General features: G+C 35.0%; 1 protein-coding gene across 14 annotated transcripts in view; it reads left to right on the top strand.

The window, feature by feature from the left end:
• Positions 1–26498, top strand: part of PAN3 (poly(A) specific ribonuclease subunit PAN3) — a 110446-nt gene that overhangs the window by 24734 nt on the left and 59214 nt on the right. For 12 of the 14 annotated variants that reach the window (XR_010383698.1, XR_010383697.1, XR_010383702.1 and 9 more), the window contains 2 exons: positions 7607–7768; positions 25097–25244. Coding sequence is in view for 9 of the 14 variants with exons in the window: in XM_064493242.1 (XP_064349312.1) it covers positions 7607–7768; positions 25097–25244 (310 nt within the window). In the remaining 5 variants the exon portion in view is untranslated. The remainder of the gene's footprint in view (positions 1–7606; positions 7769–25096; positions 25245–26498) is intronic. The other 2 variants (XM_031465811.2, XM_031465810.2) reach the window with 1 other exon arrangement.

Raw genomic sequence — 26498 nt, 5'->3', positions numbered from 1 at the left:
GTTCTTATAGAAAAGGACTAAACTTTGAAAGACTTAATTTTATTTTCCTGCTAAATAAATGAGTACTCCAGGTTGAACTTCCAGGATTGCGTTGAGATAAAGATGTGCTTTGGAAAGAACAGATTAAATTTTGTTTTAACAAATTACTTCAACCACGTACTTTCTGTACTTTATTGTTATTGGTACTTTGTGTGCAGTGACAACTTGCTTTTGTTGAGTCAAGAAAGAGTCTTCCGGATTTATAACTGCAAGGGAATTTTATTCTATCAGTTGACTGAAAAAGGATCTCTTGAGAGATTTTTATTTTGGAGGCTTTTTTTTGGGTGTGTGTGGTGGTTTGATGTTTAACCCTTTACCATATTTAAATATGTGACCTGGAACAGCATGCCTTTCTATATGGTGTGTGATGCTGTTGACTGAAGTCATTATCCATCTTTAGCTTTGGAGATTTTGAGGTTTTCTTCTTACCTAATAATGATAGCTTAGTAAAAGTATGGTGCATTTGCCACTTGGACCCAGGAACTCGTGGATCATTCTGAGATCATCTGATTGGCTTCATTACACTCTACTCTGATCACTGTGTTTACGAAGTGTAGTAGCTGATATTTAAGAGCTGGGCATTACTGATGGTTCATCCCTGTTTCCCTAGGAGGTATAGGGGTCAGGAATAAATTAGTAAAGGTGAGTTTAGAATTCTCATTCACAAACATGCTAGCCTAAGTTTTAAGCTAAATTTAACCAAAGCTATGTAATTTTTCCCAACTCTATTTAATTTCCAAAATTTGTTCTCTTTGCATTTTGAAATTGGGGAGGAAAGAGTGGCTTAATTTTATTTCTTTGAATGAAGTCTCAGTAGCTAGAGCTTCTCATTGATCTCATTCATGCAGGTTATATTCAAAGAGAGATTGATTCATTTAGGAATTTGCATTTGGTCATTTTAGGATTAGCTAGAATAATGTTAAGACTGTAGTATGTTAAGGAATATTAAAGAATGTGGGATGAGTTTTTTTTTAAATTGGAGGCAGAATACCATAGTTAAGAGTACGAGCTGTGAAGCCTGGCCTCATGTTAATTTTGAGATTATACAGGCAGTTTATTTTAACCTCTTCGAAGCTTCACCCATCTCATCTGGAAAGTTGGTGTTATTGTTGTGCCTATCTCACAGAATTCTGAGTATTAAATACATTGAGTATAAAGTACTTGGCCTGGCGCCTTGAGCTTGTCAAATAGTAGTTGTTGCTGCAGTCTCCTATTGCTTTTAAATCTGCAGTTGAAAAACATGCTTATCTGTTTCTGAATGTATAAGATTACTTTTGATTAACCACTGCCTGCCTTAATTTTAATCTTAGTAAAAGGTGAAGGTATTATGAAGATATTCTGCTTCATTTCAAGATTGAATTTAAGCAAGAGTACACATATAAATAAATCAAAAGGGAAACTTCTGCTAATAAGCAAATAGGTATTTTAGCATGATTGTTGCTTTTGACAAGGGACTGAAATTCATGTAAAAACTTTTATGGTCATTACAGGAGATGTTTATTGTAAAAATAACTTTCACAACTTACAACTTTACTTATTTGCACTAAAAATATTTTAATAACTTTGGGATATAATTTTATTTTCCTACATCTTGTAATCTGGTTCTATTCTAAAGCAAAAGAAAAAAAGTTGTAGTTTCGTGTTCCAGTTTTTTAGGAATTGAATGTGGCCTTGCTTAACAGGTATTCTAACTGATTTCATTTTTGGTGGCATAAAACTGCATTGTAACATTGAGGTTTTAAGAATGGAAGTGATAACTTTTGTAGGCTTTCTTACATTAATGTAGATAATATTATAGTTTCTTCTCTGAGGATCTGTCTCAGTAGAGCTTAAAAATATGTTTCTTTGTATGTATTTCCTGTTTTGCTGTATTTGATATAATTCAGATCAGTTTTTACCAGGCAGAGCTCTCTGTTTTCATCCTCTCAATTTGTATGTGATTTCATCCTCTCAATGTAATGTGATTAAAAAAGGTATTTTTTAATTTGCAGTTGTTTACCTGCCCATGAGGCTTTAACAATGACAGTCTGTTTTAACATAGACCTACTTTCTGTGACCTACCCACAATCGCTCCTACAACTGTCTTTATTTAAACAATGAAACGTAAGGAACCTAATGTATTTCCATGAAAAGCCTACAGTTAGTGATAATGAATGGCAGGACAAAATAACAGCACAATCTTTGAGACTGACTTGTTTTTGTTTTTGATTTTGAAATCTTAACCTGTAGAGGAAAATTGGAATCTAATCTACAATTATTTGTAGGTTTGGATTTACTAAAATCCAAGTGTATTAAAACACCCAGTTAACTAATAAATTAGATAGAGATAGCTCTCTATGTTTGTATGGAAATATGGTAATTTATTTGATTTTAAACATTTAGATGTTTTTAATCAGTTTGGGGTCTGTTTTTTCCCAGTAACTTTAGACTAACCACTGATGGTTAATGGAATTATACTCTTAAATTTAGTTCTCATAATTACAAATATGCTTAACTCTCAGGGCATTTGATTAATTGAGGGAAGACCATTGTGAACCAGAAGAGGTTATAAAAGAGAAATGCAAGTTTACTTCCAAATAAATATATAGTAAATTCTAGGCCAGAGGTTTCTGTTAGTGGACTTCAGACCCATAGGGGTGGCAAGAGGTAAGTGGCTGAGTCGTTACTGCAAAAGTCAGTGGGTTAATATATTCATTAAATATTGTCTGAAGGGACGTTAATTTTCCATGTATGTGTCCTGCTATTTTCCAAGTATGTGAAGATGTTCTGATTAATAAAATGCAAATCATTTAAAAGTGCCCTTCATAGTGACTCTAAATCATCCTTCTCTGTTTCAGAGTATAAGTAGTGAAAGCAGTTATTATGTTTTTAATGTTCAAAAGGGAGTTCTTAAAATTCAGAGCATTGGAAACAATGTTGTCCTAGGATAACAATTTGATTTCTCTAGTTAGTTTTATCACTAATGATTAATTATAATATATAATAACAAAGCCTGTGATGTGAAGCGTCGTAGAGATGATGCTGTTTTGCACTTTTACCAAAAGAATTGTGCTCTGAAAATTGATCTGTAACAACATTTTCTGTACAAGCAGGGGTATTTATAGAACTTTTCTTTTTTTTTTTTTTTTTTTTGCTAGACTGTGAACTTTTTAGGGGAGGAGAATAGATCTTACCATTGTATTTTTAGGGAGGTAAAGAGCCCCATGCTGAAATGTTAAGTGCATGAATGAAAAAAAATGTGTGTACATTTAAGCTTCTGAACTAAAACAGTCCTAAAACCTAACTTTTACTGTTCTTCCTTTTGACAGAATCTAGAGACTTATAAATAAGTCTCTAACAAATAAGGTTAGGAATGAGAGTAGATGTCTCTTAGTCCTAAACCATTGGAATGGACTTCTGTGGACCAGGGCAAGGATTTTTGAAGAGCCAAGGCTTTGGAGGCTATGAGTAATGTTATTGAAGGCTCTGAGTATTTAGTTGAAGCTCTAATGAATTGGGATGTTGAAATAGTTGAAACCCTGTCCCTTTTTGTTTTGTGGAGTGGCTCCAGTTTCTTTCACCACACGTTGTTTCTCACCCAGGGCTTTTCCTTGAGATTCTCTAGAGCTTTAGTACTTGGGGGCGATCACCAGACCAGCAGCACTAGCAGTCTTGGGAGCCTTTTAGAAATACAGAATCTCAAGCTTCACTCTGGACCTACTGAATTAGAATCTTTATTTTAACAAGATCCCCAGAAGATTCATATATTCATTATAATCGAGAAGTGCTAGTCTGGAGTATATTTCTTCTTATTGTCCTTGAAAACTTCTTATCCTTAAAAACTATTGTTCGAGCCCTGAGTTGTTTTTCCCATGTCCAAAAAAAGAGTAAGACTATTTTCAGCTACTATCTTATTGTGCTGTTTAGATTTTATGAAGAATGATAAAGATCAATCAGTTGTGTAGTGAATCTTGAGACTTAAAGTAAAAATTGCATATGTTAGAGGGAGGAGAAAAAGAGTTACATGCTCTCCTGGATATTGTGCCACAGAAACAAAAAGAGATTGGGAATTTTGGTGTTGACCTGTGTTGACTGACTAGGAAGTAGAGTAGGAAGGCTAATTATTTACTGATAGGACACGACATCTTAAAATGCTTCCATTTCATAATAATGAGGGGCTGGACTGGCAAGGCTGTCAAGAGAAGTGGGTCAGCTGGGTGACATACCTCCTTTTGTCTTGTGTGGGGGAACCATCACATCCTCAAGATGGGTCTAGGAAGGATGGCTAGCAGCTACAGGGAAGGGAAGAGGGGTTGTGCCAGTGTTTGCGCTGGAGGAGGAGTTTGGAGTTTTGTAGAACTCAGAAAACTAGGGGAAAATAAACATTTCCCACAAAATTTTGTTTGCCCTTTTGTCTCCTGATCTTCATTTTACTTTTCCATTTCCTGTAGCCTTGGCTTGCATTTAATCACCAATAGCTGTTTTTAACCCAGCAGCTCTTTCCCTGGCCAGGCCTTCACCTTCTCTTTCTGTTGCAGTTTCTGTGTTCCCATCCTTCACCTAGATCAGTGATTCTCAAATGGGCACAATTTTGTCCGCCTACTCCCACAGGCTGTCAAAGTTACTTTTGGTTGTCACAACCATGGCAGATGCTGCCATACATCTCACAGTGGCCCGGGACAGCCCTTCACAGCAAAGGATTATCCAAAGTCTGTAGTACTGAGGCTGAGAAACCCTAACCTGAATTATTGCCAGAGTCCATTAATTGGTCTACCTGTCTCCAGTTTAATTGTCATTCGCAGGCTTTAAAGAGTTTCCCATTGCCAGCAGAATGCAGTCCAAACTCCTTGGCATAGGATGTAAAACAATTCATGGTGTTTTATTGCTTTCAAGCCTCATCTTTTGGTTGGCCCTCTACTAATGGTAGACTGAGTACTTCTAGCTTTCCCATAACCACACAGTGCCTGTGTGCCTGTACACACTTTTCCCTTGTCTGCAATACATAATCCCCGTGTCCTGCCCTTTTTTTTTTTTTCCCCCTGTCTAGGTACTCACTCCTCCTTCAACACTGCTCAGGTATTTGCCTTCTCTGTGAAGGCTTCTTTGCCTCTCTTCTATTTGTGTTTTGATTATATACACATTTATTATATCACAATGAGTGTGACCTGCTTGCATGACTTTGTTACCTACTAGATTATGTCCTCTTTTTGAGGGAAAGGTGTGTGTTTTATCTGTCATTGTATTCCAGGTACTTAGAACAGTTCTTGATACAAAGTAGGCTCTCCAGTGTTTAGTTGAAAATACATTTTTCCTTCAAGGTATAAATAATAGTTCATGTAATTTGGAAATTAGCTTACAGATGAGATTTTACTGTAATTTACATGTGCTCTTTTTTGCCTCACCAGTCATTCTTTGTATTACTGCCCTCTTTTCACATGTCATTTATCGTCTGTTGCTTATAATGGTACTTACCTGGTATTGATACCCTAGGCGTTTTCATTCACTATCAGATAGAAGGTTTTACTTCTTGTTTAGACTTTAATCTCTGGCTATTTATTGAAGAAGCTCAAATCTGTAATGATACAAGTTTGGGGATCTCCTACCTAAGAGGAAAGGACTTTGGCTAATTACTGGTTTTAGAGGGGATGGGGTGGAGGGAGAGGAATAATGAATTCCTCTTTGGAAAAAACAAGAAACATATAATAAAAGCTGTTGGGGAGGGAGAATTATACATTGGTTTTATTTAAACCCTTTTTTCTATATTTCTTAGTGCACTCCTATAAGAAAATACATTTCATTAATTGTAATAATCAGGTTAAAAACAAGTCTGGATTTGTGATGGATCTAAATGACTGGAGAACATTTAAAGCAGTAATTTTATTGCTTTCAAATATATGACTGGAATTTAGGTGTCCTTATATAGATCCTATTTCACAGATTGTGACTTTGTTTAAATAAGTGTTTGATTTGTTGAGCTCTTGGTAGGATAATCTTTAGTCCAGATATTTTCTAAAATATAAATTTTAAATTAGTGAAGGCTTAATGAAGGCTACGTTATTTTTGCTGTATGTCAAAGCCTTATAGTTGTGAACTAAGTTATTAAAAATAGATTGCTTTAAAATTCTTTGTTTTTTTAATTTAATTTTTTAATTGAAGTATAGTCAGTTTACAGTGTGTGTAAATTTCTGGTGTATAGCATAATAGTTCAGTCAAAATTCTTTCATTTATAATATGGTTCTGAAGGGTGTATTTTTATTCTCATTCGCAAAAGTTACTTGTGATGTAGATGCAGAGAGCAGTTGGTTCAGGATTGTATGGAGGTGGACATGTTTTAGCCACATGAAACGTACTAAGAGCTGTAATTACTGGGGAGGTAGGTAGTCTAGTTGCCTTTATTATGCAATTTTAATTTTTCCCCCTCCTTAAATCAAATACAGCATAGCAGAGGCCCATTTGTGGAGTGGAGAATCTAATTTACATAGAATAATTTCCATAGGCGTTATTTTCAGTATCATTTTGAAATTTAGGAATCAGGTGTTTTCTTCAAATTGGTTGTCTTTGTACTGGAAAATTATTTTCCTTACATATTTTATATAATTGACACCTGAAGAAAGTTAATTTTAACTATTTGCTTCAGCAATCTTACAACGGAACAATGAGTAATACAGATTTTCTTATTTCAGGTCCTAAGTTAGATAACTTCCCAAGAATGTGTCAGTATTCCTTAAAGGGAAAAAAAATATACAAATTCCTTTAAGGTGCAATTTTGTTCAAATTCGCTATAAAAAAGAGAAGTAAGACAGTGGAAACTATCATTAACTTTGACATGTAAAAAAGCCCTGCCAACCACCATTAAGATTGTTTACTAACTTTATTATAATATTAGCCAATGAATCTATGCTTTTATTGGAGAACTTATTTAATTAATATCGGATGGTTCAAATTACTTAATTTGGAAGACCAGTGAAATTTGTGTATTTTTGTTAAGTCTGAGATTATTTCTCTTCATTGAGTACCTTAAGTTGAATGCCGCCTTTAGATTGGTTTGTAGTCTGCTCTAATGTGCATAGAATTTTAAAAATGAAAAAAATCCATTCCTTAGGAATTAGCTTCCTTTTTTAAGCAGAGTAGTTCTCAGGAAATAAGGTAGTGAGATGGAGAGCAGAAAAAGATAAGGTCTGAGGAATTCTTTTACCTGTATTTTGTGCCCTTGAAGCCATTTCTTCATATTGCAGTGAGAATAGGTAAGTGCCAGTGGGAAATATTTTGCAAAGCATTTACTTTGCTGATAAATTAATTTTCTATTCATTGAAGTCTTATAAAATTAGATTATATTTCATGAAAACATCTGTTGCTTTATGTAATATTGTTTTTCAGCCTGTTAGGACTGTGGGTTGTTTTGGAGGTGTGTATTGGGAGTGGGGGTGGGAAGTGATGGGTGGTGATAAGGACATTAGAGGGAATGTCTGTAAATTTTCCTTGTTTCCTATTCCACCATTCCTGATACCTTCTGTATGTTAGTTATGTTAGTTTAGATTAGTGTGGGGGATGTTAGGAGTGGCCTGGTTTCTTTCCTTCTTTTTCCTAGCCAAGGAAGTATCGCCTGGGGATGCTGGAGGAGAGGCTAGTTCCGATGGGATCAAAGGCACGAAAAGCAAAGAACCCTATCGGCTGCCTTGCTGACAGGTGTAAATCAGGAGTACCCATCAATATGGTTTGGTGGAACAGAGTCACAGAAAACAATTTACAGGTAAAAATAATTTTATTAGACATTTTTGAAAGTGAATATTTTGGCTGCTTTCTCTGTCTGTGGGGGTGGGGGGGATGGCTTAGCTGATACACTTAGGTGATTTAAAATTTTTTTTATTTTTAATTTTTATCAAAGTAAGGTTAGTGACCCATTAACTAAATGATTTTATTTGGTGGCTTCTTGAGTGTTCTCTGTTTATAGTATATTTTCCTTTTGTTTTGTTAAATATAGTTTTCCTTTTTTGGATTTTGTTAACAGTTAAGTTTAATTATTTTTAACACACAAAACTTTCCAGGGTACTACATTAAAAAATCATAATATAAAATTTATTACAGAAAATCTAATTTATTTGGAATCTGAACAATAGGAAGCTCCATATATTGTCTTTTTGTACATTTTTACTAGGAGATAAAAATTGTATGTAAAGAAACTTGTCAAGTGTTGGCTCTAAAACCAACTTCAATAGTATGTTGCCAAAGAGTTATTACAGATACATTTCAGTCTTTGCATTGTCAGTGCTAATGAAAATGAATTTTTGTAACTCATAGGCTAGCTTTTGTATAACACTGAATCTGAAGTAACTACAAAATAATTTGTTATATTCCATTTGAATTTGAATTATAGTTATTCTCATATAAAGAATTTAGTAATTGTATAATACAGATAGCTCTATTAATCAAAATTTCAGTTTAACTAGAAGTAGAATATCTTTCCTCCCAAACTTTGAGTAAATTATCATTTTTAATATATTGCTAGCCAAAAGCCTGTATATAATCCCACATACACATATCACACACAGAAAAGATGGAACAAAGTTAAAAAAATTGGTTTTATTTCTGTTACCAACCTTGCATTATGAAGGGTTCCACAGTATTTTGGTCTGTTTAGTATTATTGCCATATCAGTATCTGTGTTGCCTTGGGCACAGAAATAAAGAAGTTATTCCAAAACTATTGCAAAACATGGTATTTGTCCTAACTGAAATTTTGGTAGTATTTTTCTAAATATAAGGAAAAACAGGGAAATGGGAGTCCACATGATCAAAGACTTAAAATTTCAATGGAAATTTTTGGACGTGTCAATTATAACTAGTAATATAGCTTACTGAATTTTTATTTTTGGAATCAGGAGAGAGATTTGATGTGAATTGTTAGAATTATTTTTCAGTTTTAAAAAGAAAGTCCGAAAATAAATTGGGCCCTGATTATGTAAGAACAGATCCTAGTGGAACTGGAGCTGCTTGTCGGTTGTGGGGTGAAGCACTGACCGTGCAGAGGGCTAGCCCCTTGACCTCCCCCAACTTGTATCTCTTATCTCAGTGTCCATTTGAGGTGCTTCTTTTTATCACAGCTTGAAAAATCATTAGGTTAGTTTAATAATATATGCTGGAATTATGCTTTAGTTTTAATTTTTAAAAAGCTAGATATGCATTCAGTGTGCTAAAGATTGAATTGGTGGTATCTGAATCTAATATTTCAAATACTAATATTATTTTGTACTTCACATATGTATGTATATTTTTAAGGATATGAAGAATGCCGTATTAGTTTGCTCTAATACTGGAAGAGCAGTAATACCTTACACTATCTGTTGAAGTTGAAAAATACCCACCTGATGTCCATTACTGTCCTTGTGGATTCCTGAATTGGGCACTTGGTATTGTTTATGCAGAGCAAAGAGCGTATCAGTACACTTTTTTTCTTTTGGGGTTTCTATCTTTTTGTTCTATAAGAGAAATGATTTATATAAATAAATTCTGCACTAATTCTTTTTAATTTTTTGCATATAAAACTTTTAAAGGATTGTGTACTCAGACATATTAATCTTTCCTTTTTCTATTGTTTCCTTTCCTTTAAAGCTTAGGTCTTCTCAATTCTAAGGTCAGAGAAATATTTATCTGTTTTATTTTAGTGATATATAGCTATGTTTCTTTTAAATGATTACCTTGTGCCAGGCACTGTGCTAAGCTCTTTATATATTTTGTGTCTTTTGGTCTTCCAAATAGCTTATGGGACAAATTTTATTGTTAAATGAAAAAGTGTCTGCAGAGAAGCTAAGTAACATTAGGGTGAAACGGTAGTCGGTAGAGGAGCCGAAATTTGAATCTACGTTTGTCAGGCTTCAGAATCTCTTCACTTTTTGTAACATGGCTCTGACTGTATTATTGTGATAATTGGCTCAATTATCTAACTGGTAACTGAACTTCTATAGGACAACTTTTTTTAAGGATGAGAATGCATACTTAGTTTTCAAGACATGGACTGTAACTTATGCATAACTCTACAGTATTTATGGGGCCAGTCTTTTTCCCTCGTGATCCACTTTTTTTTCTCAGTGACATTTCTTTCTAGAACTTTAAACATTTCTTTACACTGATTTCTTAATCTTGTCCTGACATCTTTTTGGAAAACAAATTTTGAAAACAGAAGTTTTTCCACTTCTGAAAACAAAAGAAAACTAACCAAACAACTAACCAACACAAATCTTAAAACAACAACAACAATCACAGAAACTTTCTTTGAAAGTTTCTACCTGAATCATTTGTAAGTGCATTTATTTGCTTCAGTGCCGGATTTCTTTCAAGAGCCCTATGATTCCCACTTAGTGCTTATTAATAATCTTTTATTTATTTTCTACCAAGAATCTCTTGATATGGAATAGTCTGTCTCCTGAACTCATGACAATTGTAAAACAGTCATGCATGCTTTCATTCTAAAAATATATATATATAATATGCTAATCGGAAAATAAAAGAAACTTAATATTTTCCTTATATTGTACAGGTAGGTTGGTGGAGTCTAAATTTATTTTTCATATGGCTATTGGAGATACTGATAGGGCCCATCTGGCCTCCTTTACTGCTTTTGTGGAGTTCCCTCCTAGGGAGTCTTGAAATGGATTCTATTCTTTTCTCTGCTTTCTTTACAACCCATTTTTTTCCTTCAATGCTTGCAGTTTGGTGGTGTCAAAATTTTGCTGAAACTGCTCTCAAAGTTTATCAGAGATCTCCTTAATCAACAGACCCAGCAGTTCGCTCCAATACTTAGTACTGCTGGCTGCCTTTTTATTTGAAACTCTTTCCTGTGTGCATTCTTGACTCTATTTCATCCCTGGCTTCTTGTGAGCTTCTATCCTTGACTCACTTGTTCTTTGCTTTCCCCTGTATGCCTGAAGTCTTAAATTTTTATTTCTATTAGAAGTGTGTTCTGAGTTCAAGACCCAAATCTTTCATGCCTCCTGGTATCCTTGCATGTAGATACAGATCCCTCTGTCACTGCAGATTTGGCATGTCTGAAACAGTGTGTGTTTTCTGTTCTCCAGATACACTGCTTCTTTTGTATTCTCTTACGTTCCTTCTTCAGTTAATGGCTTTATCATCTTCCCAGTTACTGAGACTACATATCTTCACTTCTTCCCTGTTATCACCCACATTCCACCATTTATTATGAGAAGGAAATTACTGAGGTTTGACTGCCCATTAATTGAAAGATGATGCATTGGGCAGTTTACATTTGCCATCATATTAAAGCCTTACCACAATGATGACATATTATCCCCATTTGACAAATGTGGAAATTGCAATTTAGAAAAGGCTTATTATTCTTAGTAAGTGATACAGATGGGATTCCAGCCCAGATCTATTAAATTTTAGTCCTGAGATTTCCTACTGTATCTTCTGCCTCTAATCCCCATTCCTTAAAATTCTGCAGTATCTTTTTCTTCTTTCCTTTTTTTAATACAACTGACATAGAATATACCCTAAGTGTATTTTCTGAATAATTTTTGTCAAATCCCTTCAGGGTCTGTTCTGCCTTTTAGGGCTGTCTCTTTTTAACTGTCTGCACATACTAAATTCTAATCATATGGAATCTTTCATACCTTATATGATATGAAATGCCCTGTCAGTTCTCAGTACCTTTATATCTCTGTACCATTGTTAATCGAGACTAAAAAAAAAAATCTTTCTTCCCTTTGCCTTTGAGAGTAGCTCAAATGCTACCTTTTCTGTAAATACTTGTTCCAACACTTCAAAGAAAATTTTTTTTTTTACTGTTTTCACAATACTTGGTGTCATTTAACTGTTGATCTCATTCTGTTTTATATTAAGTTCGTTTACCTGTTTATCTTTTCCCACTGGATTGTAAATATGTGTGACTAGGCATGTGTTGTTTATTTTTGTACCCTTAAGGTATTTTGCTTATCTCTGAATGTTGTTTAATTTTATTTTCTTAGGTAGTATGTGAAATTTGTGGTAATTTAAGAATTTGTATATTTTGAAAAGTTGATCATAGGTTTTTTGGGATTTATAGCCACCGTATATTATTATTGTTTAGTTTTATTATCACATATGATTTAGAACATAGGGTGGTGATTTCTTTTGAAAGATTAACGGATCTTTTTTTTTTTCGTTTTTTGTTTTGTTTTTTTAAAGTCAAAATTTAACATTTTCCAAGTGAGACCAGCCTAGGTTCTTGGACTCTTGCATCAATATTAATTGATAAGAGGCCAGATGAGAAATTCAGGCAAGGCTTTATTGGGGCTCATGCTGTAGCACAAAGGAGCAAAAACAAGTAACAGGTGCCCTTCTTTGCTCCCCAGAGGAGGGTGTGTGTGGCAAGCTGCTTCCTTAAATGGGGTGAGCGTAGGGGCGGGTCAGTGGTTCGGGCCAGAGGATTGGCTTAGATGGTCTGCCTACCCCCTTGGTGCTGTGTGCAGGGATCATGCACAGTACCTGCTTTTGTTACCAACACCTCAGAAGTGCCTTTTGGGTTTCTGGTCTTTTTGTATCTTGTTCATAATTGCCCCCACTGTGTGCTGTTACTTTTCATCCCTTGTACTAAGTTTCTTTGTATTCTGAATCTTGAGGAGATGTTTGTCCAGATGCAGACACTCCAGTAAAGGATTCCAGCCTGTCTCGCAAGTATTTTTGATTTTTAAAAAAAAAATTGTTGAAGTTTAGTTGACTTACGGTGTTTCAGGTGTACAACAGAGTGATTCCGTTATACTGATATTTTTCAATTTTCTGAGCCTGGTAGTAGTCTTTCTCACTTCTTGACAGTGCTGTGAAGTGACAGAGCGTCTCCATTTTGTACTTTTCTCATGGTCTCAGTCTAAACACCAAGCAGGTGGCAGATGGAAGGTCACCTGAGACTCCACATTCTTTATTTCACCTAAGTGCAAGTTCACTTTTATCTCCGCCTAGGATGATTGCCCACTGCTCTGCCTGACCAATCTGTATGTGGATTCACGAGTTTTCGTTTGTTCTGTGATTCCTTAATTCAAATGCCATTGTTCAGGATTGAAATATTACCTACCTTCCAGAATTGTTGTCAGGATTCAAATTTCTAAGCACATGGTGGTTTGTGCTCTCACCCCTAAACTTTGTCTTTATGTTTATTTTGGGCGCTGTCTCTCAGTTAATGGTGCTCAGATGTATGTGGCATCGTGCTGGATATAGTATGAGGCAGTGACACTGAATGTCTTTTAGGGGCTCTCATTTTAATGCTGACTCATTTGAATAGTTTTAAAAATTATTTTGAAAATGGTTGTTTTGAAGGGATAACAGTGTGTTCCCATCCCTCCTGTAAGAATTAGATGTCAACTTGAATGGAAGGCTGGGAAATGCATGATTTTGTAAACTTCTCAGGGTATTTATTGTAGGTTAAGATTTACCTAAAAGTAATGACATATCAAATAAAGTCTTCTTCATTTTGTCTTAGGCCTTTGGAAATAGTGGGGTTATGAATCATAAAGTACTAGCATTTCTGTTGCTTTAGCCTACCCCGGGAATGGTGCTGTGGGGTGTGAGAGTCATACTTGTTAACACCTCTTTTGATGGAGTTTTTCCCCCTGCGGTCTGATTAAATGGTGTTTCTTGTTAAGTGTTTTATTTATAAGAATACTCACATTAAAATCTCTTGGCCCACAAATTCTTCTGTGAATTCTAGTTGCTTATTACTGGTGCTTTTAAGATCCTAGGGAGGTTTTAGAAATTCACTGGATGTACTTCACTCCTTAGTTATCACTGATTTTTTCATGTTATTTAAGGAGATTTCTAGTTTCTATGCCCCAGGAGATGGAGTTTTTTTGAGTTTTAGATGGAGTGGATTTGAATTTATAAGCGTGAAGCTTCAGCCTCTCCGCTCAGAGTTCCTTAGGGCTTTGAGAAGTCACAGAACTAGGGTGCAGCTAGAATGACACTACTGTAGATGTTCTACCTTGTCACCCCCAGCACATCCCAGATCTGTTCTTTTCTCTTCTCTGTAGCTGCTCTTCTAAAACTTTAACGTTCTCCGCAAACCTGCTCATGGCCTCTCTGTCACTTTTGACTAAATGCCTTGTGCTCTTTAGAGGAGGGGAAAAGAGGGCATGGAGAATGACTTGCCTCGTGTGTTGATTTCTTACCTGTGCACGTTTTCACTCATACCCTTCCGTGTCCCTCTTGTCTCAGACAAGAGGTGCTCCTTTACTACCTGCTTCAGAGCCTGTCTTTAGTCCCTCTAGCAATTTATTTCATGATTTATCCCTTTTCAGCTTTAGGCAGACTCTCCCTTGACGTGATTCCTTCTTCCCAGCATAGACATGTCATGTTTAGTCTCGTCTGTTTTGGAACCCCAGGACCAAGGAATGCTACATGAGGAAATGTTCTGTGGAAACATTTGGAAAACTTGTGATACAATTAGAGAAATGCTTCCTACTTAGTGCTACTTTTCACCTTTCATTCATCCGTCAATCCCCAGTGCTCGCCTTTCCCTCTTAGTGCTCTACTGAAACTCTTTTTGCTAAGGTTCCCTAACTACCAAAATTGACCATTCTCACTTCTGCTGCTTTGTGATGTAGTCCATTCCTCTTTCCTTGGAACTGTTGTACCCCTGGCTCTTAGACAGTTCTTTGTTAGTCTCTCTCAAGGACCCCTTGTCTGTTGCTGTGCCTCCGGGACTCCCCCAGGCTCTGTCCTTGACGCTCCTCTTTCCCTCCCCACGGTGCCCCCGGGGATCTCACTGCCTTCATTATTTCATCTGCTCCTGATTCATAGTTGACTTTTAGATAATTTTTTTCTCTTCCCAGTCCTCTGCACTCACTCTGAATTCTAGCTTCTTCTGGACATCTTCATTAGTATGGCATAAGGCTTTTTAAAATTCAGTATGTCTAAATCCAGTTGTCTAACTTGTGAGTTCTTGATTCTTCTGTCCTCTGTGTCTGCCACATCCTTCAGCCACTAAGATCTGTTGGTTGTGCTACTTTGAAATGCTCTTTACTTTTACTGTTACCGAGGTGCAGTTTGGGCTCACCTTCATTTCTTACCTGGGCTATTATTGTAGTCTCTTTCATGGTTTCTGCTTCTGGTCTTATGTTTCAAACCACTAGTTGAATGATTATCTGATCTTGTTTCTCATCTTTGTCTTCTGTTCTTTGTCATTAGAATAAAATCCAAATCCCTTAGAAAGGTCCCGGGGGTGTCTCTGGATCGCACTGTGAGTACTGGTGCAGACCCGCTCAGCTGTCTGCAGCGCCTGACGAGTAACATGCTCTTCCTGCCTCTGCCTCTGCACGTTCAGTTTCTTTGAACATTTGCTTTGCTTACTGTGGCCTTCTCTCTGTCTTGACTCAGCAAACTTGTCTTTTAGGATTCATTTCAAACTTATGGTCTTATGACCTAATCACTTTCCCATAGCTCTTATGTTGCTATGATTAATGTGTGTGTAACTTTTGTCTTACAGGCTAGCAATGTATGGCACACTATAGACACTTAGTATTTTGTGAAATTGGGTTCAAGGTACATTCTATATATGTGAAATGCTGGCCTGTAAACTGCTAGAACATGGTGCCTGTGTTTTGTGTATGTTTTTCACATTGCCTAGCACAGGGCCTTTTATTATTAACTATTCAAATAATTGAATGAATTAACCTGCATTAATGATTATATTGTAAGGTGAGTATTTGGCCTAAAATTTAATGTTCTGAAATTTAATGCTTTGTACATTTTCTTAATCTTTTCCTTTGGTACAGTTTCATGACATAAAATATCATCATGGGAAAATGTTTGAAAAATCTTAATATATGTTAAAATTTGTGATTAAATCTGGCAGGACTCTGGGCTAGAGAGAATGCCTCTAAGTAAATCTCTCTTACTGTGCAATGTGACGCATAGGTTTTTACTGTTACGTAATTATGGACAGAAGACATACATGGGTTTACAAGGTAATTACCACTGTACAGGGTAGTTACCACCTCTGAAACGTGGCGATGGTCTTCCACTCTCCTGGACAACTCATGGACTGATCTGAATGGATATTTGTGCTCCTTTTAGGTAGAGTAATATTTTTTCCAGCTTTATTGAGGTAGTTGACACATAAATAGATTATTGAGATTGCTTCTGTGACCGCTAATGATTACTGCTATTGGAGAACTCTGACTTTGACATGATAAAAGGAGCGTTTCATTTGTTTCTGTTTTTAAATGGTTTCTATCCTCCAGATACAGATTTTGCTTTTTTATCTACATTGCTCCTACTAGTCTCAGTTTGAATATTGCATATTCTATGCGACTTATAGTAATACCACTTCATTTAGGGATGATGGTTTACAAAGGAAAGGGAATGGTGTAAATGGCTTTGTAATTTACAAATCTTAAACTTTCTGAAAAGTTTTTTGGTAAAAATTACATATACTTATCGAAAAAATACAAATACTACAGAGAAGTACAAAGAAGGAAGCAAAAATGTCTTCAGTTCCGTCACCACCTAGGGGCACAGTCTCACTTAATGTTTTAGTGAGCATCTTTAGTTGTCATCCTTTTACACACCTGCATACAGACACAGACACACACAGACAGGCCTTCTCTTTCTCCCCTTCCCTCCCCTCCCCTTTCTCTTAGGCATGTGCACACCATTTTACAAATAGCAGTTTGGTATAATTACTGTTTTGTGGCCTAATTTTTATTTTATTTTATTCTCAGTAGTGGTATGAGCCTCTTATCTTGGTAAATATATCAATTCACATGATTTTTAATGGCTACACACTGTTCTATGTACTGTAATCCACATAACTGGATCCCTATTGATAGATATTTTAGTTATCTGCCTCTCTCCTTTAAAAAATCATTTAAAAATGTGCTAAATGTAATCTTTCCTACTTGTGTGATTTTTTTTTTTCCACTTAGCCTAAATTACTAGATGTGGGAGTACTAGGTCAAAGGGCATGCTTATTTTTCATTTTGATGCATAGTATCAAACTGTTCTCAAGAATAGTGTTACCCATTTCTGGAAAACTTTTGAAAGATGAACTCATGAGCATCTTTGGAAATTCAAGTACCCATAGTTTTCATGCTCTTAAATACAGAGAATTACTTTAAGCTGAGTTCATGAAAATTTTCATTAACTATGATAACATAAAGCTTATTACTAATTGATTTTCATCTGGCAGGTTCTGGTATACACGTGCTACTTTCCCCTTGAGACAGTCAAATTATTAGTATGAGAACTTGTATTTAAAAGAACACTGATGTGAATCTCTTGGAAGCACTAGTGACCAGCTTTCCTCCACTGTCTCCACAAATCTAAATCTGGTTTATTTAGAAAATCATATTTCCTCTGTCAGGATGTTTATCAGAGGGCTCAGTTTGCTTCAGAAAATTTTCAAATTGTGATATTAGACTAATTTCACAATAGTTTAGTATTTATATTTAGCTTTTAACTTACGAGATGAAACTTGACTGATCTTAAGTAGATCAGTTTCTGAATAACCCAGAAGTTGGATATATTTTGATACATTTTAAATTGACCATATTTGGATATACTTGAAATATGGAGAAATGACAACCCATTAAGTAAAAAAAAAAAAAAACCTTCTGGAAACGTGAAGTTGGAGGTTCTGGTTAGCCATTTGACTTCTCCTTTCCATCGTACATTGTTCCTCTTTATTCTGTGTTATTTATGAACACTGGAGACTAGTGGAAATAGCTCTGAACAGTGCTGCCCTTCATGTCCATGGGTCTCATCTTTTCATGCCTCTTAAGATAATTTTATCAAAGCAAAATATTTGACTATTTCTGCCTTTTTTCCTCACTATCAGCACCCCATCTTCTACCTTTCCAAATAATTGAGTGGAGCCCTTGCCAGAAAACACACACACACACACACCCTCTACCTTGGACATGAATCTTTTGAATTAGTCCCAACTAGGCTCCTTTGTCACTCCGAAGAGGGAAGAAGAGTAGTGAAGATGGGAGATTTTGTGAAAAAAATATACAAAGCTAAGATTAGTATCAACATTTTATCTCTCTTTTTCAAAATGATTTCACTCAGTTAAGGACTAAAGTCATTAAACAACTTCCCATTTCCCCCTCATTTTTCTCCTCTTCTTCTTCCTTTCTTTTTCTGCCTTTCTCTCTCTTATCCTGGCTGAAAAGTAGAAGTAGAATGATTGGAGTTGAGCAAGACTGGAGTCCAGTTGGTCCGTTGGGACAATGTTGCAATAAACCTGAGTTGAGATGATAACAGCCTTAACTTAGGGCTTTGACAGTGACGTGGGTAGAAGTAGGTGAAAGTATTTAGGATGTAGAATAGACTCCATGACTTGATGCTTCAAAGATAGATTATCAAAAGGATAGTTGTGACATACTTTATCTGTTTAGGAAAGAGATTATATAGAAAGCACAATAAAACTTGAACAGAAAAACCAACTTTATATGGAAGTAATGTATTTTTTCATAAATAGTTTGAATTGAGGGTTGCAAAGTACCTCTTTGTGGGTGTCTGATCTAACCAAAACAAGGAGTTGGCTAAGTTTTATATATTTATAACTTAAGATGAAATTTGGAACGCTTTATGTTTTGAAAACATCGCCACTGCATTTGTCTTCTGGGCCACGATGGAAGAACAGGAATTAGACTTACCCTCTCTCCAGAAACAGCTAAAAAACTGAACAAAATATATGAAACAACAGTTTTCAAGGCGTTAGAGGTCAGGCAGTGAAGGACGATGATCCTTGACAGATGGGAAACCAAGGAGGTGAGCCCCATGATTACCTTAGCGTACTGTCTGGAGGCAGTATCCAGGCCTGGTGCCTGGAGTGGGACTTCAAGTGGAGTCTAGTGATCTCTCTAATTAAGGAGACCAAACTAGAAGTTTACAGAAGCCAATGTGGTTATAGTTACCAGAGAAGTACTAGAGAGGAGAGAGCTCATACATAGAGAGCTTTGGTTACTTGCAAAAGTTCCCCTTGAATTTTTATCTGAGTACTGATCAGAGAGTAGTAGTGAGGAGGCTACTTAAGCTGGAAAAAGAAATTCTTGAAAAGATCACAGAAACAGTTCTCAGAGCTCATGCAAGGCCGAGAGTTGTTCCTGTTCTCACCAGCCAACATGGGAGACATCATAATTCATGAAGCGTTAAGTAGGGTGATGGGAAGTCTTTTGCCTCAGTAGTTGGACCAAAATAGCCTTAGACTAAACGCTACCCTCATTTTTCCTAATGAAGCTTAAAATAGCAAGACCTGAAAGAATCAGACTAATTTTTAAGTGGTTTAATGACAATGGAGAACAAAGCACAAGGATATTTATAACAATTAAAAAAAAATCTAGCACTCAATGAGATAAAAGTAACAATATTTGGCATCCAATCAAAAATTACCAGATATGCAAAAAGTAATCCAATATGACTGGTATCCTTAGAAGACAAAGACATACCAGGGATGCATGGGCGCAGAGAAAAGGGCTGTTGCTGTGAGAACACAGTGACATGATGGCTTTCTTCAAGCCAAGAAGAGCTGCCTCAGGAGGAATCAAACCTCTTGGCACGTTGATCTTGAACTCTCACCTTCTAGAACTATGAGAAAATAAGTTTTTATTGTTTAATCCACTCAATGTGTGACATTTTGTTATGGTCCTAGCAGACTAAGACAGTCAGTGATAAGTTAAATATGTATATACTGTAGAACCTAAGACAGTCACTACAATAACAGAACAGAGAGGATTACAGCTAACAGACCAGGAGAGGAGATAAAATGAAGTTTTAAACAGTCAAGTTAATCCCAAAGAAGAACAAATAGCAAATAGCCAGACGGTGAGTAGATTTAAACCCAACCATGTTGGTAATCACAATAAATGTAAGTAGTCTAGACATCCCAATAAAAAGGTAAAGATTTTCAGATTGGATTAAAGAAAAAAGCAAACTCCACCTGTAAGAAGCTGACAAGAAAGCTACTTTAAATATAAACATGAAGTAGGTTGAAAGTTATACTATGCACTGGTCAAAAGACAGCTGGCATAGCTGTGTTCCTATCAGACAGAGTAGATTTCAGAGCAGAGAATATACTGGGAACACATTAGATAAAGATAAAGGGGACAGTTCATTAGGAGCATAGATACACCATTCTTAGACGTTTATGCACCTAGTAACAGAAGGTTAAAGTATATGAGACAAAGACTAGTAGAATTGCAAGGAGAAATAGACAGTGTTAGGGATTTCAATACTCCTCTCTCAGTAATAGAAGAGAAGGAAAATCAGTAAGAGGGGTAGAGGGTATAGCCCAGTGGTAGAGCACATGCTTGGTGTGCACAAGGTCCTGGGTTCAATCCTCAGTGCCTGTTAGGAAGAAAAAATAAAATTAAAAGGAGATGGGAGACGAACAACTCAATCAGTTTGGTATTTATAGAACACTGTACAACAAGAACTAAATACATATCCTTTTCAAGTGCACGTAGAATACTGACCAAGACAAACTAGTTCTGGGTCATGGAATAAATCTCAGTAAATTAAAAAAGTTCAAGTCATACAGATGTGTTCTCTGACCACAGTAGAATTAAATTAGAAACCAATAACAGAATCTTGGTTTCTTGAAGAATCAAGTATTTGGAAACTGAAAAACGCACTTCTAAATATCACTCATGAATCAAAGAAGAATTAGAAAGGGAAATTTAAAAGTATTTTGAACTGAATGAAAATGAAAACAGGTCAGTAGTTGTGCCACTGAAACAGTAATCAGAGGGGAAATTTATAGCACTAAATGCCTGTATTAGAAAAGGAGAAATTTTCCCAAATCAATGATTATCACTGAATATTAATCAGTACAAAATGAATGAAATATTAATAGAGGCAATGACATGGATGAATCCTGATACAAAGTGAATGAAGCTAGTAAAAAATATACCCCAGCACAAACATATGTATGTAAGATTCATTTATATTAAATTCTGGGAAATCCAGACTAATCTGTAGTGATAGAAAGCTTATCATTGGTTGCCTGGAGTCCAAAGCAGGGGAGCAGAAAGGAACGGGAGGGAGGGATTTCATAAAAGTTGGGGAAACTTTGGGGCATGATGGAGATAGTGATTTTCATGATTTGGGTAGTGACCTCCTATTGTCCACCTATGTCAAGAGTTATCAAAGTTTACATTTAAGTATGAGCAGTTGTTAAATGGCAGTTACCAGAATAAAACTGTTAAGAAAAATTTACCGGGTCATTCATGTTTCATTTGGAATAGAAAGATCACTGTTAGCAGCTTGCAAAGCTATTGGGAGGTAGAGCAAGTTAAGCTCATTACAAGGAGATATACTTTGGAAAATATTTTACGTTTTTTTGAGTTTACTATGTACTTTTTAAAAGCCTGACCAATATTCAGGGATACTAGTGATTTCTCAATCATTTGTCACATCACCTTAAGGCAACTTTCTAGGTCTTACAGACCTTTTGGCATATTTTCAATGAAATATTGCATAATATTTTGTGTTCTGTTTTCATTTAGTATAAACTTCTTCCTGTCATTCTATCTAATTAAAAAAAATGGCTGAAATTTTTATTTTGTTGCACTGTTTATTAAATTAGTCCCTTAATTAATAGAATTGAATAATTTTATTGTGTTCTTAATAAGTACTCTTATTTGTAGTGGAGTCCAGCAGAGTATTAAATATTGAATTATACTTTAAAAGTAACAGTTTCCAGGGAATCATATAGAAAAGTATAAAGTTGTTTTAATCCTGAGTTAGAAACCTCATTAGGAAATTATTTCATTTGTTAAAAAAAGCTTTATTGGTCATTTGTAAATAGGAAATACTCTCATTTTGTTTGGTTAGGATGTCTGAATTGAATAATTATTATTTCATTTAAAATATAATGACATTAATTAGACAACAGTACTTTTTAAGCTGAGGGTCGTAACTCCTGATTTAGTATATTTTTGTCCAGTGAGTAGGGACAGGGATCATATCCAAATGTTAGGGGATGATGTCAGTTTGGAGAACTCACAAAATAAAATGGACTTGGTTGTTTTGGATGTGAAAGTTGCAGTGTAGATTTAAGTGTATGAGAACCTAAAATCTGTTTTTATTAATGAATTCTCACAAAGTGAATGTATTATTTGACTTAAATAAACATTGATTTTTTTCCAAATGTACATTTAAAGCTGTTTAAGATATGAATGAAAATTAGAATTTAAAATATGAGTAGGAATTAGAATAGAAATTATGGATAGAAATATAATTATCTGTATATTAAAAAACCCATACATTTATTATTATAGGAATATGGCTAGAAAGTTATGAAGGGATTATGTAAATCATAGGGCAGGAATAGTAAAACTTTGATATTCTTTTTCACTATTTCTTTTCTCATTTATTCCATTCTCTGTGGTGGTGGTGAAGTTAGACAAATTTATGTTACCCAAGTCCTTGAGTCTTCTTTCTAGATACGACTTTCACCTCCTAAAGCCAAAAGAAATTGTTTATTTTCTAATGAGCAGAGATTTCATTTTCATCAACAATGTGATCCTGGTTTTAGTTGCCGGTTTTGCTTTATCTTTCAAAACAAGTAATACTCTTTTTAACATGTTAAAGGTGTATGTCCATGCTATCTTATTACTTCATAAAACCCTTATTTATGTCTTAAATGAGTAATATTAAAGTGGTTTTAAGGATGCATTTTTATTATTTTAACTAATTTTACCATGAAAAAATATTCTAATTATTATAATAATTTATTTCTTGAAGTGTTTCTTTAAGTTCTCTAATTGGGCTGGAGGAATTTATATTATCTGTTAATAATAGTAGCTCTACTCTTTTATTCTTGGATTTTGTTTTTCGTGTTGCACCTCCCATGTCTTTTTTCTACCATTTAGATTCTTTTACCTTTTTTCTCATTTCAAACTCATCTGAAATTAACTCTCAAACCACCCATCTTAAATTAGGTAAAAAAGGATGGAAGAGTTTACTCCCTTCATTTTACTTCTTAATTAAAATTCACTGCTGATAGGTTTTTTGCATCTATGGTTGTTGAGTCTCTGAAAGTTGCAGTTAGTGGTAAATTTTCATTTACATTACTTTTAATAACATAATAGATTTGGAGGACCTTTGTAATTTGTTACAATGACATTTTATATATGACTTGTTTGAGAAAGGCAGAATAGACTCTTCCCCCCTTTTTCTCCATTATAGGATCCTTTAAAAGTAGTCTTTCAAATTAATTTAAAATTGATTTGATTTAGAGAGACTCAGCTTTGAAATCAACAGTCTGTTACTCACGGTAAATGTAGGGTATAAATGAACTGGGAACTGTATGTTAACCTGCTCCTCAGGATTAGATATTCTTTCGTAATGTTGCTAAGTTTGCTGTGTTTTGGTAATCTTGTAGTCCTGAGGTCCCCACCTCTCCTAAGAGTTTTGAACCCTTTTACCAAGTTATCAGTCTGTTTGATTTTATCATTACTCTCGTCTTCTAAAACAGATTTGGCATTAACTGCTACATGCTGGTTAAGCTCTAACTAAAGTGGTCCTGTTGGTAGCCATTTGTTCCTTTATAACGCAGGATTACTACTTCAATAAAATGTGGTGGTTTATTTTCTCCTTCAGAAATTAAGGATTTGACCATAGTTTTAAAGGACATGACAGTATTTTTGAAAACTAGAATTTGGAAAGTTTTAAAATAGACACATAAATTGATAGAAGAGGACTTTTTTTTTCCTCTTTGGAAAATATATTTTGGTTCAGGCCTGATTCTTTTTTTTTTTTTTTTCCCTTCAGAATTTCATGTCTTAGATATGGTAGTAAAAGAGGTTCTCTGTATACCTAATATATTTTAATTAAGCCCAGATTTTAACATTTCTTCTCTATTTTGTCACTTTGTATTTAATTTTAGCTGGAATGTAACTAGTAAAATACCATTGTTTTAGAGCTTAAAATTAGGTTAGCCTGTTTACTAGCTGTCTTCCAAGTCTAATATTTGGAACTCTAACTTGGCAGTTTAAAGTGTCGTTTATCAAAAAGGGAAGTTGTTCTTGGATTGTACTGTAATTAGTCCATCTTCTTATTTTCTGTCTTCTGTGGAAGTGTATTTTTACATTCCAATGACCAGTTCTAAAATAATCTAGGTGGTTAAAATTTTTGCATCATGATTCAGTGTGTTTTAAACTTAGTTTATACGTACACATAAACTGTAGGCTGAAGTACGAATATACTAAATTATCTCCTTGGTTGACCCTTTTGGAAGTTGAATTTAAATATCATTAATGTTGGATGGTCATTGGATTTTCATTATACTTAAGGATGTAGGTCACTATTTCAAAAAAATATTTAGGATATTCATTTGTTCCACACAAACAAAATATAGGCCGTTTATGAATTTGAATTACAGTCTTACAATGTGCTAGTCTTAAAGCCAAAAGTACCATGCCACTTGACTAGATAAAATGTGACATTGTACAACTGGGAGGAAATTTTTTTTCATGTAATCTCAGTAAAATATTTTTAATATAACAGAAGTCACATGTGATAGTTTGCATACATTGGGGCCTCTGTTGTGTTTTTCTTTTATCTTGATTCCTCCCACATGTTTGCCTTGTTTTTAAGTGTTTTTCTCATCTTTACTGTTATTTAAATACATGGCACCGTATTATTGGGGAAATGTCTTAAGAGCTTATAAAGAAGGAAGTGATTAATTTTGGAATAAAGGCAGTTTTGACCTTTATCCTGGTAGAAGTGGTTTAAGGATATTAAATTTGAAACTTGTTGCTCAGTTTTGAGGTAGTTTCAACCTCCCAGTTCTCTAAAATGTGTTAGGATAGTTTAGTAATGATATCCATTTAGCAATAAAGGCAAATTTTCATGTTCTGAAAATTCTGCAAATTAAATGATTAAAGCACTCAAATTTGATTTAAACATTTCCTTCAAGAAATTTAATTATACCACCTCAAAATATGGAAACCAAAAAACCCTGTAAATCCTTTCAATAAAATATTTTACTCAGTAAATAAAACACTGTGGAATAATGCCTAGTAGATTCATTGTATTTTTTGGGCTTAAAGTATGTTAACTTACTATATTTGATTTTTAAATAGACACCAAATCCTACTGCAAGCGAGTTTATTCCTAAAGGAGGATCAACCTCCAGGCTGAGTAACGTGTCCCAGTCAAATATGTCTGCCTTCTCTCAAGTGTTCTCTCACCCATCCCTGGGAAGTCCTGCTGCTGCTGGATTAGCACCAGGTAAGTTGAGTAACTGTTTCTAGTGAGTTCCAGGTATCAGATCTCTAAGCACCATTTATTTGCTGTTAGTTTATCAGAACTGAAATTGTATTTTTCAGCAGTTCACATTTGAACACGTTATGAGTGTTATATTGTAGGTCCTGGTACCATAGATCAAATGTGTAGTTGAAACTTTTAAAGCAAAATTTAAATATGAACAAAAATTAAATATAAAGATGTATAAAAGCACAAAAATAAAATTTAAAGGAGAAAATGGTTATTGAGAAAAAAATCTACCTGGACTTTAATAGTTCCCTATTTTTGAAAGTTAATGATAATGCTATTTCACTCAAAAACTTTTGTAAAAGCATCAAAAATAGAATATTGATGTATACGTATGCTTCAGGGTCCTCCTTTTGAAATAAATTTCTAAAAGATAATTTATATCATTCTAAATAAAAGTTTAGAACGTATTGCCTTCTGATATTTTATTGTAAATCTATAGTAGTAATTTTAAATTGGATAAAGTATTATAAACTATAGTGGCAAAGAAATGTAAAACATTAGGGGTCATTGAGGTAGGGAAAACAGTACTTCGCAGTCACTTTCTTCCAGGTTTACCCCTAGTGGCAGAAGAATTTGAACAAATGCACTTGAGGCATAGTTTATAGTGACCCTTTGGGAACCCTATTGTCTTAGAAGGTCCTCTTAAAAATTCACGTGGATTCTGCATTCTGCTTTGTAACATAAACATTTATATAAAAATATGAAAATTTCTTAGGTAATTTTAACATCACCCATTCCTACTGCTGTGTACCTTAATTAGAAAAGCAAGGTGTGCACAATTATATTGAATTCATAGTAAGTGCTGAGCGGGTTACCTTTGTAAAATGGTTAAGCTGCCCACACAGATTATGTTTCTAGAACTTGTACTGGATACTCAGTGCTTGGTCTTGAATGTTTCAAGAAACAGAAACAAGATGAAATATATATGCAGTAAAGCCAAAAGATCTATCTAGGTCAGCCTGGGACTAGTACTGCCTCCCGGGCTTAGTCTAATCAGTCAGATAGGTCGTTGGTTTTGATATTGATATTGAACGACCTTTTGGGGAAGAAGAATGAGAGACAATGATAATAGCTGTATAGAACAGAGCACCTGGTGTAGCTCTAAAATGTCCAGTGTTCTCAGAGGCTGAATAACTGTGTTGCCAAGAGTTTTATTAATGCTTCCTTTTCCCCGTCTCTCCCTCTCCCCACTCCTCCTTCCCCCTTCCC

This window comes from Camelus dromedarius, chromosome 13, assembly GCF_036321535.1.
Source record: "Camelus dromedarius isolate mCamDro1 chromosome 13, mCamDro1.pat, whole genome shotgun sequence".
NCBI lineage: Eukaryota > Metazoa > Chordata > Mammalia > Artiodactyla > Camelidae > Camelus > Camelus dromedarius.
Note: the sequence above shows the minus strand (reverse complement) of the source record. Positions and strands in the feature narration are given on the sequence as shown.